At 37.7% G+C, this 21340-nt stretch overlaps 4 protein-coding genes across 5 annotated transcripts in view; 1 reads left to right on the forward strand and 3 right to left on the reverse strand.

Annotated features, from left to right (window-relative positions):
* Positions 1-1463, forward strand: part of DGK5 (diacylglycerol kinase 5) — a 39011-nt gene extending 37548 nt beyond the window's left edge. The window contains exon 13 of one of the 2 annotated variants that reach the window (XM_089167753.1): positions 809-1461. In XM_089167753.1, the coding sequence (XP_089023879.1) occupies positions 809-1135 (327 nt within the window). In that variant the 3' untranslated portion in view covers positions 1136-1461. Of the gene's footprint in view, positions 1-808 lie in introns of both variants that reach the window. The other variant, XM_089167754.1, reaches the window with a different exon arrangement.
* Positions 1464-2952: 1489 nt separating this feature from the next.
* PSB29 (photosystem II reaction center PSB29 protein) lies at positions 2953-7864 on the reverse strand. Its single transcript, XM_089168901.1, has 5 exons — positions 7479-7864; positions 6698-6965; positions 5278-5494; positions 4052-4167; positions 2953-3744 (listed from the first exon to the last, which is right to left on the reverse strand). The coding sequence occupies exons 1-5, from the start codon at positions 7675-7677 to the stop codon at positions 3651-3653; spliced, it is 894 nt and encodes a 297-aa protein (XP_089025027.1). The 5' UTR covers positions 7678-7864; the 3' UTR covers positions 2953-3650.
* A 4164-nt stretch (positions 7865-12028) lies between these two features.
* LOC149004472 (uncharacterized) lies at positions 12029-12615 on the reverse strand. The gene has a single exon (XM_089168611.1). It carries the CDS (start codon positions 12391-12393, stop codon positions 12109-12111), a length of 285 nt encoding a protein of 94 aa, XP_089024737.1. The 5' UTR covers positions 12394-12615; the 3' UTR covers positions 12029-12108.
* A 6649-nt stretch (positions 12616-19264) lies between these two features.
* LOC149004473 (uncharacterized) lies at positions 19265-19890 on the reverse strand. The gene has a single exon (XM_089135552.1). It carries the CDS (start codon positions 19729-19731, stop codon positions 19450-19452), a length of 282 nt encoding a protein of 93 aa, XP_088991678.1. The 5' UTR covers positions 19732-19890; the 3' UTR covers positions 19265-19449.
* Between the last annotated feature and the right edge of the window lie 1450 nt (positions 19891-21340).

The raw sequence follows: 21340 nt of genomic DNA on the forward strand, positions 1-21340 counted from the left end.
AAAAGCCCTTTTTCTCTGTTGAGATGGAAGAAATATCAAAAAGCTGGTTTCCCAGACTTAGGGAGGTTATACATTTGTTTAATTTGGTGGCCTGTAAATAAGATGAGGTCAAATCTTGGACCTGTATACCTATTCTGTAGGGAGTTTCTGCAATTGACTGCATAGAAATACTTCCTACATGCTGCTTCATAAATTTTTTAGAAATTTTAGATATAAAATAATGACCCCTGATGGACATTACTCTGTGAATCATGCGATATATGCAATTAAATTTTCAATATCCCTTCTATTATGTTCTTGGGATGTAGTTTCCCTGTCACATTGTTGCAATGCCAGGAGGCTACTGCTCTGAACATATGGTACCACAGGTGGAGACCTTGTGTTCTCTACAATTGCCTGTGGTGACTGACAGAGTGTTTGGAGGAGCAGGCAAATTTTCCTCCTTTTGTCACTTTCTCTCAACTTATTTATCCACATTGGTTGTATCATTGGGATGTTGGAGACTTGAGCTCATCATTGCATGATGTACCTAGAATTACTGGAGAAACGATGGACTGAATGAAGAATTGCAATATTTGAGTTCCAACCATGAACTTAGAACCGATAATATACGAGGAGATCGAGTTTTGGTCAATTGGTTAAACTTTTCTGTTGATTTCCTGTGTGGAATACACTAACAGTGGCCCCCAGTCCCAATAAAGTTATTCATTCTGTTCAATTCTCTTGTTTAATCCAACATTCAAATTTACTCGGAGGTGCATTCTTTTCTTATTATTATTTTTTTTTCTTTTAAAAAAAAATTCCACAGGCACATCGCATCCGCTTCGAGTTCCACAAGGGTGCAGCTGACCACACATTCATGAGAATTGATGGGGAGCCATGGAAACAGCCCCTGCCTGTTGATGATGACACTGTTGTGGTGGAAATCTCTCACCTCGGTCAAGTAAACATGCTTGCTGTGCCAGGTTGCCGATCAAAAAGTTTTCAAGATCCCCTTTCACACTCTGGTCAACATGATGAAGAGGGTGATAGTAATGAAGATGACTCTGATGAAGACTTAGAAGAGCGGAGAAAGTTTGGCGCAGCTGACACTTTCAAGATCCCAGATGAGGTTGACATCAGTCGTCTAAGTTAGCTCTACAGCATCTATTATGTATTTTTTTTTCCTTACAACTTTGACGTTTCTTATTTAAAGCTTTTCAGTGGTTTATATATATATATATATATATTTTTAATCAGCAACCTATTGGGCTTAATGTGGCTACCAGTTGAAAACTTCCCTTATTAAATACTTGGTTGTGTAATCAAAAGAGATGGAAATGGTTGCCTGATCTTACAGGAGAATAACTTACCTGACTGTAAGAGGATTCTTGTATGTAGAGTACATCTCAAATCTAATCTATAAAAGCTGCATGGTGAACGATACTGGTGGCATAAGTGTCAGATCTGAAAACCTACTCTTCAGTGAGCTTGGGAATGAATATCACATATGCAATATAGAGTTCATCCCCCAACCTGACTCACAGACTCATAGCTTGCTGAGCAAAAACCGCCGTTTTCCTCGTATAAAAGCCCCCAAGTCAGATGAATCAGCAATGCTCAGTAGATAGGAGTTTTGATCCTAATACAATTAAAGGTTAGGGGGATCAGATCTAATTTATAATCAACTGCTTTGTCTTCAGCAATGGACTTCGGATTTACAGGAAGTGCACAAGAAGCAGAGCTCAGAATCCTCAAAGAAGGATTGAAGAAGCACTTTGTATGGATTGCTGATCATAGATTTAGGTCAGATGGCTCAAAGATGCAGATTATTATATATATATATATATATATATATATATATATATATATATATATATATATATATATATATATATATATATATATATATTTTTGAACTCCACTCTTCTCCTCTTCGATCAACATTGAAACTACATGACATTTGAACTATGAAGAAATTTCAGTAGAATAGCTCTGGAATCTTTGTCGAGTGATACCATTGGTGATAGAATTTTCTGACACAGTCCCCCTTTTGACTTGTTCTTCTCCACACTTGAATTACTTGTGGTTTGGCCTAGATGAATGAGGTTAATTCTTTCAACAGTGAGAATTTCTCCCTCTTGTATGGTTTTTGATGATGTGAGGAATTTGTTTCAGGCACCGGTTACGATTCCGGTCGGACGATGCATCGTTTAGGAGACTGGGATTTAAGGTACTTTGTTCTGAATTAAGGTACTTCGTTGGTTTCTTTGGTCTTGCAGCGAAGTTTGCATGTACTTGCAGGAATCCGTGATGAAAATGTTGGACATTGGATAGCATTCATTGTTGGGTTTGCGTACGGAGAGAAATTTGAACCATGATTGGTTAGTGAAGTCAAAGTGACTGTTGGTTTAAATCTCTTATCTGCCTTAGCTAATAATGGTTTACCTGTTTCTGAAGATTTGGATGTGATTGTTGAAGCTGAGCTCCTGAAAGCTCCACCAGTCTCCAAGAAAAGGCATAAACTTTTGGTTGGTGTTTTTACAACAGGCAATAATTTCGAGCATTGAATGGCGTTAAGCAGGTCTTGGATGAAGTAGACAGTAGGAATCTCTTTTCTTTCTGTAGGAAGTAGATGGTATGGCTCAACTAGAAAGAAAGAAACCAAATAGGTTAAAAAAATATCAAGGGATAACTTGAAAATTTAAAAACATCAGGGGAAGGAGTGGCCCAGCTTCTAAAAGCAATTACTTGTCTTGCGGAGATTCTAGACTCAACAGTTCTGAGAAAGCACACAATTACCATGGAGCTGTAATGATCCAGATGAGTGTTGATAATATTACCAAAGTTTTTCAGTAGGCAAGTGGATATTGATCATTTTTTCCCCAATATAATCGCATTAGATGTTTCAACAGACGAGCAATGACCTGGATAATCTTCTAAAATTCTCACTGAAATTGGTCAAATTAGGCCATGATGCCAAAAGCCCCTTTCCATCCGTGTGTTTGAGCTCTGAACATGCAACCAAACAGAATCAAAATAAAGAATGCCATTTGAAAGATGTGGAACAATTAAATGCATTAGCTGTTGATGCGTGGTTACATCATGTCTGGCAGTAGCCAAGGAAACCTCTTGGTTCATTCTGATATCCCCATGGATTCGCCATATTTGAATCCTTAGAATGCACCAGCAGGTACTCGACTTTCCTGTAGCAACCCCATAAGGATCTTTTTACACCATGGCACACATGAATCTTAATTGGCGGGAAAGATAATTCAAAAATGAAAGCAATGATCATTTTTCTCATCTCATTTGAGGGAAAGTGCTGACGATCTTGAAGTGCATTATGGAGGGAGACCTCTAAATAATGAAAATTTGAGATACCATGGAGAAAGATGGTCCATAGGTATTATCTGTTTTGTAGCTGACAACAGTTGGCCACACTAGAAAAACAGTAAGTTCTAAGTCCCCCCGGGTTGGGTAGAACAGACGAAGGTAAGTGATTACACAGAATGCATTTGGATCATCATAAGTGAGAAAATGAAGTACAAGCTTGTATCCAGACAGGTGAAAACCGTAACTCGGATGCCATGCTCTGCCTCAGAAGACATGAAAGAATCAAGGAGTTGCAGTTTCTTGGAGCGCATTGTAGAGCTCATAGAATGCTGAGCTTACTGACCAGCAAGTTCGAATTGTCCCAAACATTTTGTAACGGCCTCATTAGCTTTCTGTGATTCAGTTCTTTCTTCTCTTTTCTTCTTTTCTCTGTGAAAGAAATTCAGAAGGGATTAGTATTAATACCTAGAAAACAAGCTTACAAGAGAATAAATTTCAATGAGTCAATGCTCAAAAACATCCAAGTTTCACGGTTTTATATATTGTATCCTTGCAGAAGTATTGGATCAGAGGAATATATACTGCAACCCTGCAACTGCATTCTTGTATGGTTGTTTCATTGGTTTTAAGAGCTCTATCCATATTGAGGTACTACTGGTGTGTGTATACTTGAAATGCATGAGTTGGAAGTAGCAAGTCCCATAAAAGTTAAAACTGGAAAGGAACTGTTTATTACCTATCCACATACTCCTTCAGGAGTTCCTTCGCTTGAACCAACTTGGATAGTAGGTTGCGGTACACATCAAGGTCCCGATCAACACTTTTCTTGTTTATGTTTAAGGCTGCACAGAGCTGATACACAACAGCAAAGACTGAATTCAGTCAGAAACATCAGTTTGTTTTGTTAAGCATTGAAAGGTAGAAGAAACAATCATTGCCTTTATTATTCCTTGACCTGGACTGTACACAAAAAAAGCCCTTGATAACTATTTCACATCAAGAAAGTAGAATAATTTTTCTTTAAGCTCCTCCTGTACCTCAAATATAAGCCTAGACGCGCAGGGAAGGGGGAACAAATGCTATCTATCATTTTTGTATTGTAAGAATAGTAGCCCTTATTTTTATGTCAAAACTCAGACAATATAAAGTGAATAATAATTTAGTTAGATAATTAGACTTGGTCAACCAGATAGCTAGTCTGATTTACGAATTGTGAACTTTTCAATCAGTTTGGAAAGATTTCTCCACAGCGAAAAGCAGTCACATGTTCAAGTTTGAAAACACCTGCCTACAAAAAGCAGGGGTAATGCTGCATACATTATGATTGTCACCAGACCCGGCAGCATCTGAGGAGAGCCATAATGTATGCAGTCTTAACCCGACTTCATTGAAAGGCTGTTTCCCGAAAACACAATAATGTCAGTTCCTTTTTTAATCAAAAGGTTAAAAATTCATTGAATATTTTGTACTACACATATCTTGCTCGCTAGCAGATGGTCTTAAAAGGTTAAAAATTCATTGAATATCTGAAATGAAGTTTATTGAACCATCTCCCACAACAAACCCCCCCCCTGGGCGAGAAAAGGGGAAAACAAACACCCCCACAAACACACACCCACACCAACTCAGATTATCAAGTGAATACATGTTTAGGCTTAGTATCTCTGAAGAGAGAGCAAAGACTGACATTATTGTCAAGGATGTAAAAGCAAGCAAGTGTATAATTTGGGAATTTCAGGATATGTGGAAGGAAAATCAATCATAATAGCTTCTAATCCCTCTACTCATGAAATTGTGGGTGGAAAAGGAAAGGCCATTTTGAAAGTAGAAAATCAAGACGTGGAGGTTGTTTGTAACTAAATTCAAGAACCTTCAGTTTGAGTGAATGGATTCTCTAAGGTACCAGTCAAACAAGAACAAGCTGTCTTTCAGATATGATAAGAGGGTAGCAAGAGGCCTTACCTTTTCTAATATTGTTGGCTCCATTGCATTTGCCAACTCCAAAAGACGGAACAACCCAACTGCAAAGAAACGACTATAGCTGAAACTCCCCTTGCCACCAGCCCTTTCTGAAATATCTTTTAGAATCCCTTCAACTTCTCCTTCTCTAGATGAAAACTCAACCAATGAACTAGCATTTTGTGCACGTGCCCAGTCTTCTAACTTTTTTGCATCATTTCTGTAATAACTACTATTAGAAATTGTCTGGTGTAGAATTCTTAGAAGATTTTACTTTACAGGCAAAAGGATCTACTAGATTTTAACAAAAAGGGGAATCAAAGGAAAGCCCTAAAAGTTCCGAGTTGATGGTATAAGTGACTCCCGAAGATTAACTGCAGGGCATTTAATCTTGTGCATCTCACATGTTCACCAAAGATCTGCATAATTTTATATTTTTGGGGTAAAAATAGATCTGCATAATAGACACAGGGATGGATTGGAGGAACACCATAACTATTATTTACTCTACAAACAAGCAATCTTCCAAATTTTCAACATAGCAATCTCCAGGAAAATGCTAGATCTTCCTTGTATTATGCTTAAAATTCACGTGGGTGACCAAATCCAGAGTGCTTCCTCCATGTAGTTATGAGGTGGGTAAATAAACCACAGATGACCTGGCTAGAAGTATCTAGAGTCAGCAATATGTCATTGCATCCACAACTCTTTCTACCCATTTGTATTGTTGCTCTTTCTCATATTCTTTTGAAAAAATTTATGTTTTCAAGTTCCCCTGTTTAACTTTCTCAGTTTCTTATCTAGTTAGTAGTTACTTCTCTTCTTTAATTTTTACCATCTATTTTTCAAACTGCTAAGAACTAACTTCTTCTTCTTCTTCTTATTTATTTATTTTGTGTGTGATTAAAGTTCTTCTGTTTGCAACTCTCAGATATATTTTACCTATTCTCCAATTTTTTTTCCCTCTTCCATTCAAATTTAAGTAGCAAGAGCTCCAATTTAAGGATCCGTGGGGGTCTGTTAACATATTATATAAGGCCATTTACACTATTTTGGTACAAAGTTTTCACAGCTCCTATGGCTGGTCACATGAGTTAGATACTCAACATTTTTTTAAGTAAATAAGCATTATGATTCTAATCCTTCCGATGAATTTATTTTAAAACATATAGATCGAAGGCATAAACCAAAATCAGAAAGATCAATGTCTCAAACCTAAAGCTTAAAATTCAGAGAAAGAAGGGGTATGAACTATCTACAAGTATCAGTTCAAGTGACTCACCAATGTTTTGTTATTGTTTCACACAAAAATGAGACAAACCCTAATCATCTATATCCAGGAAAACATAACTGTTGAAGCAAGTTAGGTTCATGACCAGAAAAGGAAAGGAAAGGAAACGCCCAGGGGATAACACCAATGGACCTGTATTGTTCAGGTTCCTCCTTCAATGACTGGATATATGCTCTGAAAATGGCTTCTCGGTCGTCATCACTTGGATAACCTTCCATCAGCCGATCATACACAGTGACAAAGCCGAGGGCAAATACAGGATCATAACGGTATGTCCGCTTGTACCTCATCAAATGCTGTTGAACAATCAGCTCCTGCAGCACTGTGTTGTATATACTAGGGATAGGCCGTTTGTAAGCCTTGAGAAAATTCAACTTTGTTTCCGCCACAGTAGGCAAATCTGTTAGGACATTAAAATGAGTACCCAAAATGGAATTAAGCTTCTCGGTAGTGCTTATGCAACCCTAGAAAATATTCAACAGAATTTAAACTTGGCTATTAAAATAAGTACCCAAAATGGAATTAAGCTTCTGGGTAGTGCTTATGTTGTTATGCAATAATAGAGGAAGTTCGAACAAAATTTAAATTGGCTAAATTGTGCATTGTTTGAAGCTTACATTACTCAAACCACTGGTGAAAATCTGAGCCCGTAAGATAAATATAGAGAGAAATAACATGTTCGATTTATTTTTAGGATGAATAAACTATCATTACCAAAACCCTGGACATGCCCAATTTTTTAAATCTCTTCTATCTTGAAATATTATCCTAATACTTGAGCATATCTCCAGACCATCAGAAACGTTAATAATTTCAATCCAGAAAATGCATATCTTCTGAAGAATCGTTTACAAAAAGAAAGCTGAAAAATAAGGTAGCTACAAGCAGCGAAGAAGATTGAAGAAGAAAATACCTGATGCTGCTGACACGCATTGAATAACCACTCGAGCAGTGGAATTATGAGTGCGAACAGCAGTCGGATCCGAGGTAAAGTTCGATCGAAATCGGAAACTAGAGAAAGAAGAAGAAAATGAACGAGCAGCTGAAACGGCTACTCTCCTTTCCGAAGCTTGACCTAGTGCAGTGAAAGATAAAGAAGAGATAGATGCCATTAGATATACGATTTCCTAAGCAGAGGATCTTGGAATGTCAATCGAAACAGTCAGTAGAAATTTCAGTATTGGAGATTCTTTCTTGTCTTGCACTGGACAATCCAAAGCAAAGATTGCATTTTTCGTCCCCTTCCCTTCAATCTCTAGGAGGAAGCATAGAAGAGAGAACATGAGAGAGCCCAAAAATCCTGACCGGACTTTATCCGTTTTAAATTCGAAATTCCTGCAATATCATCTACCAGCCAGTATAAACTTTACACGTGTCATATCTATAATAATTCTGCCAATACAGCTCTACTAAGAAACTAGATTGTTCCGAATCCGGATCAGCGACCCGTACGGTGAAAAACACTTTTTGAAAAAAAAAAAAAAAAAAATTTTCACCAGTGGGACCCACTGCTGTTTGTGGTCAGGAAGCCATAGGGGAGCACTCTGTGTTCTCCCAACAGGGAGAAGATCCGGATTCATTGTTTCCGCCCGTGGGTTGGTATAATGATTAGAACCTGGATACTCAGTGGAGAAATTGTAGGATTAACATTATTATATAATAAAAAAATAAAAAATTATGGCAAAGAAGCAAACAATTATGGGCTCTATTTACTCATTATTCTTCTCTTAAGAAATTAAAAAAATAAAAATAAAAGGAATTGTTATGCTATTGGATAAACCTTAAGCACTATATAAACAAAGAAATTGTTCTATCTTGCATTATTGTTCAATAAAAATCTCTTCTTTTGTGTTAGATTTTTAGCCATTCAAAGTGTGATTTGCAGATTTTGTTGTCCAATTTCTGGGTTGAATCAACTTAAGCTAACTGCTAAAGGAAATCAAAAGGGTTGAGAGGGGATTGTTGCAATTTATTTTTTCTTTTCTTCCTGATTGATATTTCAATCTCTAATTCTCTAACTGGGTTTTAGATCTAGTCATCTAGCCTTAAAAGCTGAGTAATTTCCAGTTCTTCAGGATGAACTTTGACTGATTTTCTTTAAAATCTTTGTTGGGTTTCTGGTTTATGGCCCTTATAGATGGTCATGCTGAACAACAAGTAGATTTACTCATAAATTATAGATTCATAATCCATTTATCTCTGAAAATGAGTTTTGATTTGTTCTTGAATTGTTTGAAGGAATATGTCAAAGAGACAAAGAATACAACCGCTAATAAATTGATTTAGAAACTTCATCGTCTGTCTTCATCCTCACATATCTAATTCTTTCAGCGGGCTTAAGTTTTCATGGTCAACTCCAACTCCGGTCTCTGTTAATATATATATATATATATATATATATATAATTCTGCACCATTGGAATTCAATTGATTACATATCGAAATCTCAACTTTCTATTCCTGCTAGTAGCGGCTGCTGCAAATAAAAATCTCATAAAAAAATAGCAGCAGCCACTCCCAACCTAATTTCATTTCCCTCATGCAGGCTAAGGGCATGCAATTAGATTAATTTCAAGGATATAACTTTATTGTAAGATAATATATATATTTTTTTGGTAAGCCAAAAGAAATATTGTGATGTGATTCTCTAGGTACAAGTTTTATATAACCTACCAATTGATACACTGTTTGCTTGAAAGTCATGGAACTAACTTTTGAAATTCTCTATCCTTTAGAGTGGAGCATAATATTTTTCTATCACAGATTCAGATCTTTTTTATCGGCTGCCAGCTCATCTCTCGCCATCTGAATGGGCGACACACGGTACCATAGTGTGAGGGGATGAGCGGACAGTTAGCCTACCCGGATGGAGAGGATCTGAATTCTTTCCACAATTTCACCATATATTCACGAGAGAGATTCATCAATGAACAATGATAAAAATGAAAAATGAATCTCCTTAAGGATATAGTTGGTAGAAGGTCAAAGTAAGTTAGATGAAATATGATGGGATAACAAAAAAGATAGTGTAAAAGATAATGAAGCCGTTAATGTAAGTCAAAAGAATCCATTAATATCTGTGGATAAGTAAGAACAAACAACTTGAGTTTCCCTTACGTGGATCCGACTATTTTGGTTTCTCAGATGCTGATCTGATCCGAAGAATATATACCCCCTTCACAGTTCCTGTTTCAAAATATATGTCTGACCCACCAGTCACCTAGGTTTTCCCAAACCAGAGAGAATCAACCAAGCTCAGCAGTTCATTTGATCTTCTTCAAGTTCCAAGTTGCAGAGATCTATGGTCTTAGGGTGGAACATAAACTTGGGTAACACAAACATATTACTGTCATATCAAGCAGATCAGATGCAAGACCAAGCCTGCAGCTCTGTTGCTAAGCCCTTCAAGGACTCCACAAACGCCGGTTCCTCTTCTTCATCTTCTTCCACAAAACAGGAAAGCCTTCTCGTCTCAGCAGTAAATTCATCGCCCTTCAAGACTGCCGTGAGCAGTGACATGATCAAGGCGCGATTGGTAGAAGAATCATTTCGAACGGTCATGTATCTGAGTTGTTGGGGTCCCAATTGATTTATCATTGTAAGGCATAAGAAGTGTTGTTTAGTTGAATCTTTAACCATGTATATATATGCTCAAGAATTTACGTATTTTCCCTCAGTTTATACAGTTTGAAACGGTTTGGCCATTGAAGTGGTCTGCATCTCGCACATAGGTTGATCTACATATAAGAATTGCGTATGTTAATATCCATGGAAATCACCACTTTTTCAGTTTCCTTTGTTGTTAACACTATGAAATTGATGGTTTAAATTTCGAAAATCGCAGCAGGAAGTTGAGAGAAATTCGTGTTTCTGATGCTTCTTCATTAAAGATGTTCTGAAGGATATCAAGAAACCAGTTTCAAGAACGAGTCAAGCTTCCAATTTTGCTTTCCTACTTCCTTCGCTAGAAGTGTTTATGAGACGTCAAAGATTATCTATAACAAAATATGTGGCTCCAGAGACATCCAAGCCCTGACATTTTTGACTGTTTGGGCAATATCCACTACTTTTATTGTCCCCAGATCTTTCGGAGTGTTGAGATGTCATCAACCAAGTATCGATTTTGACCAGATCAGCAATAGATCATGTCAGACACTTGGATGATGATGCTGAGCTGGCGTCTAGATCAAGAGTCCAGATCCTCTCCGTCCCAAACTCTTCTCCATGCTAACCATCCACCTGTTGGATGTGCGACATGTGAGACGTACTCCTTTGTGTGAGACCGATCTCATGACAAAGCTGAATTGTATACAACACTGATTTCATGACAACAACCCAAAACAAGGGGGAAGAAAAGGAAGAACAATTTAAGAACTCCAAAAGGAAACAGTGCAAGATTGAGAATTGATATAAGTGCTTAATTGTAGGGACCCCAGCAGAGGATATGCAGGATGGTTTCCTCTGTCTTCTTCTCAGCTTCTCTGGCTCGTTCATTCAACTCAGTTTTCTTCAGAGAATCACTGGCAACGGGAACTTTTTTGATCTGAGAAGTAGGCCCTGATTCGGATACGGATTTTCCACGGGGGAACTTGAATCCGGGCACTGTTCCTGTAGATCTCTGTTCTTTCAATCCTTGAAGAGCTCTGATGCAAATTCTGCTCGCACACCTCAAACTCATCCCTGTCAAATTAAAACTATCGAAAAAGAATTGAGAGACCAATCAAACACGACTGATAGGAAAGAAATGGGCTTCGATTTCAGATATATGGTTTCGTGCAGTACATATCCTATATATAGTGTCTCACAACACCAGGAAATCGAATTGAAACGAACCAGAAACAATGGGTTTGGCTCCCAGACTCGAATCTTCAGAAAAGACCCTTTTGAAGGCAAAAGATAAAAGACAAATTTGCATAAATCCGCTATCGTTATCTGGTTTTCTCGAAACCGCTGGTTTTCAATTAACTCACAAGTGATGTATACAAAAACCGCCACTGGTTTTGGAAGGAAGCCCAGAGTCTTGCAAGTTTCAAAATGGCTGATTCCAAGAGAAAAAGATTTCATAAATTGATGATAAAGTGAAAAAATGTATCAAATTAGCCACAATGGGTAGCAGGAACTGCATTAACTGAAATAAGAGTTCGATTTCCAATCTAGTTTCTGAGACCATGTTTTGTTCTAATCAGTATATATTCAACAGAAACGAGCATTAATTTAAAAAAAAAAAAATCGCTTTTTACTGTGAGAACTGCATGGCGAAGAAGAAATTTCAGGGGTTTGGAGAAAGCCATGGCCTAACCCTAGTTTCTCTCTAATTTCTTCGTCTAACTGGCTTAGGGTTGACCTCATTTTTGCTACTAGGATATCACGATCGATGATGTGCGTTGGAAATAGACCAGAAATCTAGCGCAAAGAAATTGAACAAAATTCGAAGACGCTATGTGAAGTAAGATGGTTTTATATATTACTCGTTCTCTCAATCAGTATTTACAGAATGAGCAAAGTAATAGAGAATACAGGTCAAGAAAGAAGAGATTTTGCAGATCAATTGGGACCCCAACAGCTCAAGTACATAACTTTTCTGAGAGATTCTTCGGATTGCTTCCTCTTATCATCGCTTGAAAACACCTTGTTAGCAATCGCCATTGAAGAAGAAGAAGAAGAAGAGGGAAGTCTGTGGTGGGTCTGAGAAAGAGATCCAAAATTGTTCTTGGCGTGTTGATGTAGGGATCTGATGGTGTGATTCCATCTACAGAAGCCTTGATCCTTGAGTGCTTCGACAGCCCCAACGCTTGCAGCCACGATCCAAGCCCTGCTCGTCGAACTCATTTTTGTGTTCTTAAATCACTTGAAATCGAGTGAAAACTATCTGGGTAGGGTAAAGATAGCAAGAACTAGATGGATGGAGTGTGAATTCTAAATTGCTGTTCGTGAAGATAAAGATGAGGTGGTGAGGGATCTTAAATAGGATGGAAGAAGAAATCGTGATGATAAGAAACCGTGGGCGGGTTTGCCCAATGGTTTCGGAATTGGGTGGGATTACTTACAAAACTTGGTGCCCCATTCTGCTTCCCATGAAAACTGGGAAATGCTTACATTTATTATTTTCTATTACCCACTTAAACCAGATTATGATAGATTAAGTACTATTCTTTTTCTTCTTTTATTTTTTAACTTGGTTAGCTTTAGATACATAATCAGATTCATTGAACATGTATTTGTTGGTTAGCTTTAGATACATAATCAAATGTCGGCTTTGTTTGGAATGGCGATTGCTGAACGGGACTTTTTTCTTTTCTCTGTTGTGAGATTGCTCTGAACTTGCCGGAAAGTTTCATTTTACCTGTTTATAGATTATGGTTATTAGTATGACTTCATTATTAATTTGGATAGACCTTTTGTTTTCATCTACTTACCTAGAAATCATAAGGTGTTCTCTCTCGGGAGCTTTATAAGGTGCAATTCTGACCATCCAATTTCCTCTAGATGGAGGACACATATCCATCACTCACATCTAAAAGTTGAGGTAATATTTAAAAGATAGAAATTTTTTTATTTTAATTTAATTTAAACGTTTAGATGTGACTGATGGACATATGTCCTTCATCTAAAGGGAAATGGATGGTGCATTATAAAATCCCCCCTCTCGTGAGGGGTTTAGGGTTTTTTGGTTTGTCTATAGAACACAGTTTCCTCTCATTTTTTATTTATGCACTTTCTCTAGAGTTTCAACATTTTTGACAACACATCTGAGTAAGACTGTTCCACCACCACACAACCATATTTCTATTTCCTATTTCATGCAACTTTAAGCATTGTAATTTTTTCTTTGTTTCTTTTATTACTATTGCTTCTCTCTTCCTTGGGATTGCTTCTTCTAGAGCCTCCACGGTTTCTCTCTCTCTTGCTAACGCTTAGAACATCCACAAAGACCTAGAGGTTCAACAAGTTGGAGCTCACCTTTTCCTTATCCAGTCAGTGAACACTGAAGAGATGAACACTACACTAACTCCAGGACCGTGGCTGATTAAAAATCATTTGATACTTCTTCAACATGGATTTGAGCATAATCTTGTGACAGATGTGGTTTTTGATAGGTATGACATTTGGGTTCAGGCCTCAAACCTTCCTTTTGGTATGCAAATTGCTGAGATGACTGCCCTAACTAGAGACAAATTGGGCGGTTTTAAAGGGCTTAAACCACACAATGAGCTCCGTAATTTTGGGTGTCCTTTAACTATTAAAGTCAATCGCTCCATCCAAGTTCCAATCAAGCCAGGATTGCAAATTTTTGGTCCCAGAAGTGGAGAGATTTGGGTGGACTTGCAATATACTAAATTACCAACAGTCTGTTATTTATGTGGTTTTTTTGGCCATGACTCTAGATATTGCATATGGGATCCACGATTGGAGAGGTTTGGGATTCCAATTTTTGTTGAAATCTCTAATATTAAATGAGGAGACATGTGTAGACTTAGGTTTGGTGATTGGATTAAGACTGGTAGCACAACGACTAGGCCGGAAAGAGTAGAAACACGTAAACTACTAGCCAAAATGATGTTAATCGAACATAATATTCTTCTCCCACCTACAGATATTCATTCGTCGGTGGTCCTGCATCCTCAACTTCATAGGTTTATAAAGGATTTGATAGCACCCATGCCTATTCCACCAGAACCACAAGGATGCGCATTCAACGGAAGTTGGAACCTCCACCCCTTCATCTGTCAGTAGCGACCCGTTTACACGACAACCCTACGTTCTCCTTTTGCTCAAGATCTCACTTATGCCCTGAGAAGAGTTGGGCCTGGCACTCGACATCGTCGGTGGGTTCCTATAAACAACGAAGCCCAATGGATCATGGGCCTATTGAGCATTCTAATCTACATCCTACCAGAGAGAGAAGCGTTGGATTAGAAAATTTGCATATGAGTTGCTCTACTAGATTTATTGAGCCAAGGGAAAGCGAAGGGGACACCAACTCTCAAATGTAACTGAGTCTGACTTCTGGAAGTAATGATATTGGTTCGGGACCAAGGAATGCGTCCTCCTCTTCTACACCTTACCTTAATGCTTCATAGAGCCTATCTAGTCGGCAAGAGAGCTCTCATGTACACTTACAAGTACAAGAAGCTGAGCTTCCTAACCCCAAACTTTCTTCTCCTAATTCTAATTTGCAATCCCAAAACCCTTTGGGCTTTGACTCAGCTCCGATTGCCTTTACTAGGGAGACAATGATTCTCTCTTCAACTATCACCTGTCCAACTCCTATAATAATTAGAACCTCCTTTACTCCTATTGCGGTATCCTAGTCTCGAGTTCTAATAGAGGAACTCCCTCAGGAGAACCTTTTGGCTACTCCTCCTACATCAAATTTGAAAAGGAAAGAAATTGACTCAAAACAGGTCACTAAAATGCTCAAAAGACTAAGGATAGAAGACTTGGATTCCCGTGAACCTATAGAAAAAGGAGCTCTGATTTTTAACAGATCAAATGGAATGGCCCGCAGAGCAGACGGGAAAATTGTAAGGAGATTTTGAGCTATTATGAGGTATAGAGGTAGGGATCTACCTTATTCTGACAGGGTGTGATAGGCTGCCCTTAACCAACCCCCACAGTCCCCATGAATTTCACAACTTGGAACTGCAAGGGGCTTGGCCCACCCTTGATGCAACAATATCTACATAAATTATGTAGAAAATGTGGGCCTAGCATGTTTCTCCTTCTTGAAACAAAACAATTAGATGTTGAGATATTACAAGTCTCTAGATACTTCAGTTTGACAACTACTCCAGTGTAGATGCCATGGGTAATTCAAGTGGCATTGGAGTTATGTGGAATGGTAATATTTCTGTCACAGTTTTATCTTCTCTCCTAAAATTGTAGATTTTCTCATTTTTGTAAATAACTCTAATGTAGAATTTCGGATGACATTGATATATGGGCATCCTCAAGCTGATCAAAGGGCACAAATATTTGATGAAGTAACACATTTGGGCTCATAAGTATGTTCCCCCTTGGTTAACCCTTGAGGATTTTAATGAAATGTTAAGTAATGATGAGAAGTTAGGTGAGAGACCAAAACCCCTTGCCCAAACGGATAAGTTCAGAAATGCCATTGAAAATTGCGAATCTCTTTGAGGTTAAATGTGCTAGTCCAAAATACTCAAGGTCAATAAATGCTAGGGTACGAGTTTGATAAAGGAATGCCTTGATTGAGCCTTTGTCAACCTTGACTTCTTATATCTATATGGATATATCCAGGGCCATAGGCACGCCATGGTGGGGTCAAATCATGACCCTCTTGAGATTTTCCTTTTCCCTGCTAAGAGACGACCTATGCAATTCCATTATGAGACCAGATGGGAAGATCACTAGGAATTACCCTCATAGATTGCTATGGGTTGGAATGCTCCTAGATTGTGATACCCCTCTTACCAGTTGCATCAGAGGATTAAGAATTGTACCAAGACTCTTTGGATTTGAAGCAAAAAAAAAAAAAAAAAAAACCTTTAAAAATGCATTTAAGGAAATTACTAGGCTTACCTAACTCCTTGAGACATGTCAACAAAAACCCCCTTTTGATGCTTGAGCTTAAGAGGAAGTTGATCTTAAGAGGCAAATAGAACAACAACTTCTTGTTGAAGAGAAATTTTGGTGCCAATGATCTTAAGTCCTCTGGCTTTCTGCTAAGGATAGGAACACCCAATTTTTTCATGCCTTCACTGCCCAAAGGAGACAAAAAAAACACTATCCACAGATTGAAGGACTCTTCTAGCCATTAGTTGACTGAGGAGAGACTAATTTTGGCCGAGATCCACAACGATTACACTTCCCTCTTCACTTCCTCTTCCCCTTCCACCCCTCAAAACTTTCTCTTAAGTAGTGCACCATGCATTTCAACTTCAGATATTGCACATTTTGTTCCCCTTTTTCTACTAAGAAAATAAAGAAAACCCTCTTCCAAATGAAAGGTACTAATGCCCTAGGGATTTATGGTCTACCAACTAGATATTTTTCAAAAACATTGGGATACTATTGGACCTAACTTAGTACATGGGACCCAATATTTTTTTAGAAGGGAAAAATCTCAACAAAATTGTCATGTCCCTTATTCCCAAGCAGCGTAACCCTCAGAATGTCTCTCATTTTAGACTCATTAGTCTATGTACTACTCCCTATAAAGTCATACCTATATGTTTGACTAATAGATTAAAACCCATATTGAGCTTAATAATTAGCCAAACCCAAAGCTCCTTTGTGCCCAGTCGAGTCATTTTTGACAACATGTACTTGGCTCATGAATATTTCCACTTCTTTAAAAAATCTCAGTCCAAATATGAGTATATGGCCCTAAAGCTTGACTTGTGCAAGGCCTATGACAAATTAGATTGGTCATTTATTGAGGATACTTTGAGACATTTAGGGTTTGCTTGCCCATGGTTCAATGCGTAATGCAGTGCATCACAACTGTATCCTTTCAATTCATGGCTAATGGCTCCCTATCCAAGAGTATTGTTCCCCAAAGGAAAATCAAACAGAGTTGTCCCCTAAGCCTATATATTTTCATTATATGTCAGCTGAAGGTCTCCTAAAGACTTATCTCAAGTAGAGGCATCCCTAGACTGCCTGGGATCATGCTTGGTTACCCATTCTCCTGAGATCAATCATTTGTTTTCTGCAGACGATTGTATGCTCTTCTCCCTTACTTCCATTCAGAATGCTTCTCACATTTCATCAATTTTCCAGGAATATGAACATGTCTCGAGGCTTCATATAAACCCTTCCAAGTCGCTTGTCTTATTTAGTCAAAAGACCTCTTCCCAGGTCAGAACTAATATCACTTCCATTGCGGGCATGGAAGAAGTACTCACACATGGCACTTATCTAGGGCTCACCTCATCCATTGGTAAATCTAAAGTCTAGACATTTTCGTTCATCCTTGATAGGCTCTCTTCAAAACTAAATGGATGGAGGGGGAAATTACTTTCTTAGGTAGGCAGGAAAATATTGATTCAGGTTGTAGCTTTTGCTCTCCTTGTTTATGCCATGTCTTGTTTTTTTTATCCCGAATGAATTATGCCACTTGATGACTCAGAATATTGGGCAGTGTTGGTGGAAAAAGGATCAAGGAAGAGGGCTTTGTTGGGTAAAATGGGATACCCTCTATAAGGGTAAGAAGGATGGTGGTTTAGGTTTCTAGGGATATCCATTGTTTTAATCAAGTTTTGTTGGCTAAGCAATGTTGGAGGCTACTAACACATCCTGACCCTTTGTGGGCCCAAGTTTTGCCTACCAAATACCTTAGAAGGAGACCTCTTCTCGAGGTTGAGGCACCATCCAATTGCTCTTGGGTTTGGTGGAGTGTGCTAATTGGTAGGAAAATCCTAAAACAAGGACTTGTAAGACAAGTGGAAATAGACAATAGATTAAGATCTATAAAGATCAATGAATCTCTTCACTACCTTTCAAATGTATTGCAAGTTCCCCACAACCGAATGGGCCTAGGCTTATTTATGAGCTTATTGATTGGTCATCTTGAGATGGAGTAGCAACTTACTTACTTCCCTCTTCTCCCCTATGGAAGTACATGCAATCATGACTGTTGGTATGGTGCAAGACAAAACATTGGAAATTTCAGGTAAAATTAGCTTATTATTAATGCTTGTCAATGGCTGTGTTCAAGCCCCATCAATCTCAACCTAGGATCCGATGAATCGATCAATTCATTTATCCATTTTTTGTGGAGACTCATAAGATAGTATCTCTTCCTCTTCCTCACCATATTTCTATTGGAAAAGAATTTGGCAAATGCAAACACTACCTAAAATAAATCATTTTTTTATGAAAAACATCCTATGAGGCACTGACTATTGGCTCTTCTCTCTTCCACTGAAACTCCACCCCCTCCCCTATATGTTTAATTTGTGGCAATGCAATTGAAAACATTGAACATGCTTTCTAATTTTTCTACACTCATGCTAAGGAATGCTTTCTTTTTTTGCACTCATGCTAAGAAATGCTGGAGGCTTTGCTCTCTCACAATTGATACATCTGATTTTCATGTTGAGACTTTGCACCACTGAATAAGTTTTATCCTCTTCGATTTACCAGGGTTTGGGAATATAACACATAAATCAGATTTGGAGTACCCTCCTTTGGTGCATATGTAGAACTAGAAACTCTACTACCAAAAAAAAATGAACTAGAAACTCTTTAGTATAAAACGGCATGGATTCATAAATTCAGCAGATTTATCTACTTTCTTCTCATTATACGCAGAAATTCATCAGAATGTCTCACAAACAAGGAAGGTGGAACCTGAGAGGAGATTGCAGATCTGTTCCCAGGGTTCACCAATGGTTCTTGGGAGCAGAGATCAAGCACGGTGGTCGAGGAGAAATTTTTTTCATAAATTGATGATCAAGTGAAAAAATCGATCAAATTAGCCACAATAGGTAGGTGGAACTGCATTAACTGAAATAAGAGTTCGATTTCCAGTCTAGTTTCTGAGACCATTTTTAAAGTATATGTTCAACTGAAACGATCATTAATTCAAAATAAATTCGCTTTTTATTGTGAGAACTGCATCGGCGAAGAAATTTCAGGGGCTTGGAGAAAGTCATGGCGGCCTAACCTTAGTTTATCTCTAATTTCTACATCTAAGTATCTAACTGGCTTAGGGTTGACCTCATTTTTGCTACTTAGATATCACGATGGATGATGTGCGTTGGAATAAAACCAGAAATCTAGCGCAAAGAAATTGAACAAAATTCGAAGACGATATCAGTGAAGTAAGATGGTTTTACTTGTTCTCTCAATCAGTATTTACAGAATGAGCGAAGTAATAGTGAATACAGGTCAAGAAAAGAGCGATTTTGCAGATCAATTGGGACCCCAACAGCTCAAATACATAACTTTTCTGAGTGATTCTTCGGATTGCTTCCCCTTATCATCGCTTGAAAACACCTTGTTAGCAATCGCCATTGAAGAAGAAGAAGAAGAGGGAAGTCTGTGGTGGGTCTGAGAAAGAGATCCAAAATTGTTCTTGGCGTGTTGATGTAGGGATCTAATGGTGTGATTCCACCTACAGAAGCCTTGATCCTTCAGTGCTTCAACAGCCCCGACGCTTGCAGCCACGATCCAAGCCCTGCTCGCTGAACTCATTTTGTGTTCTTAAAACCAAAACTGCTGGAATCGAGTTAAACTATCTGGGTTTAGGGTAAAGATAGCAAGAACTAGATGGATGGAGTGTGAATTCTGAATTGTGAGTTGAGAGAATCAAGAAGACAGGGATCTTAAATAGGTTGAAGAAGAGATTGTGATGACAAGAAACCGTGGGCTGTTTTCCCCATGGTTTTGGAATTGGGTGGGATTACTTGGTGCTGCATCTATCCTCCCATGAAATGTGGGAAATGCTTAAATTTATTATTAAAATAAAAAAAATAAAAATAAAAACTTGATCCTTAACTTACACACCTAATCAGATTCGTTGAAAATCTTTTTCTCTATTAAAATCCTCTATTGTGTATTAAAAGTGACAATTGCGTGTTGAAACTGTTTTAACCATACCAAAGTGCGCCATCTAATATAGTCCTCAAGTCTTTTTTTGATTCTATCACGTTTGAAATTTGAATATGCTTAATGGAGGCTAACGGTGTTAGTTAAGTTGAAAATATTGTACTAAGAAGACCCAACATTAGTTTATGTTCTACTAAAAGGACTTGCAGGTCAAAATTAATGTTATCGTTTGAGTTATTTTATCAATCAAGCCTCCTATGCGATGAAAATATATCAATGACAATTCTTGTCATTAGGAAATCACACTTAATTAAATATAAGTTAAACTTTTTGAAAAGATAAAAATTCCCTTACAATTACTGCTTCATGTTCTCAAATATTGCAACGGAAGAGAGACGGAGTTGGAGAATCGATGTTTCTTTTTATTTTTATTTTGGTAAACGTTGGAGAATCAATGTTACTTACATAAGCGTTGTCTCTTCTTTTCTTTCTTTTTCTCTCTCTCAGCTTGCAACCTTCTCTTATTCATAAGTCCTCGTCCATGGATTAGGGGTGTAAACGGACTGGATTCGGATCGGATAGTGGTATATTCATATCCGCATTCTATTATATTCTGACGGATTCTGTTGGATTTGGATGATAATCGAATAGTTATTTTCTTAAGTAGAATCTTCAAAACGAACATATAGATTGAATACAAGTTTTTAACTACCTATTTTCATCTTTACCTTTTTATTTGTGAGGGCTAGGTTTGAAATTTAAGAATTTAACAACTTTGGTAGATATTTTAGTAGAAAATCTAGAAAAATAATCACATATCATAGGTAAAATTATAAAAACAAGAATAATAAATCTAAATAAGTAATTTAATCGGATAATTTATCGGACGGATAATATTCGGTAAGAAAGGGGTATACCATATCCGCATCCTATTGATAATCGGACGGATTTGAATACCCCTAAACGAATGCGAATTCGGAAGCGGATTTCGGTTATCCATTTACACCCCTACCATGGATAGTGGCTTTAAACATAGGATGTAAGGTTATTATTAAAAATAAATAAATAAATAATGATTAACTAATTGAGACTAAGGTATTAGTAATAGGAAGTCTGGTTGATAAATTTGATAACTCAAATGTTGACATTAATTTTTGAGTATAACTCATGGGGTGTAGCTTTGAAAATTCTCTTTTTCTTTTTATGTAAAAGAGCACTCTTGCACTAAAATTAAAAATAAAAATTGTTTCTATAT

This window comes from Hakea prostrata, chromosome 9 (assembly GCF_041222555.1).
Source record: "Hakea prostrata isolate BN-2017 chromosome 9, UWA_Hpros_2, whole genome shotgun sequence".
NCBI classification, from domain to species: Eukaryota; Viridiplantae; Streptophyta; class Magnoliopsida; order Proteales; family Proteaceae; genus Hakea; species Hakea prostrata.

Coding starts and splice junctions, on each gene's coding strand:
- LOC149004473 (XM_089135552.1), bottom strand. CDS start 19,731: ATGAGTTCAGCGAGCAGGGCTTGGATCGTGGCTGCAAGCGTCGGGGCT.
- LOC149004472 (XM_089168611.1), bottom strand. CDS start 12,393: ATGAGTTCGACGAGCAGGGCTTGGATCGTGGCTGCAAGCGTTGGGGCT.
- PSB29 (XM_089168901.1), bottom strand. CDS start 7,677: ATGGCATCTATCTCTTCTTTATCTTTCACTGCACTAGGTCAAGCTTCG. Junction 4,168..5,277: donor AGCCAACAATATTAGAAAAG/GTAAGGCCTCTT, acceptor GTTGTGTATCAG/CTCTGTGCAGCCTTAAACAT. Junction 3,745..4,051: donor CTGAAGGAGTATGTGGATAG/GTAATAAACAGT, acceptor TTTCTTTCACAG/AGAAAAGAAGAAAAGAGAAG.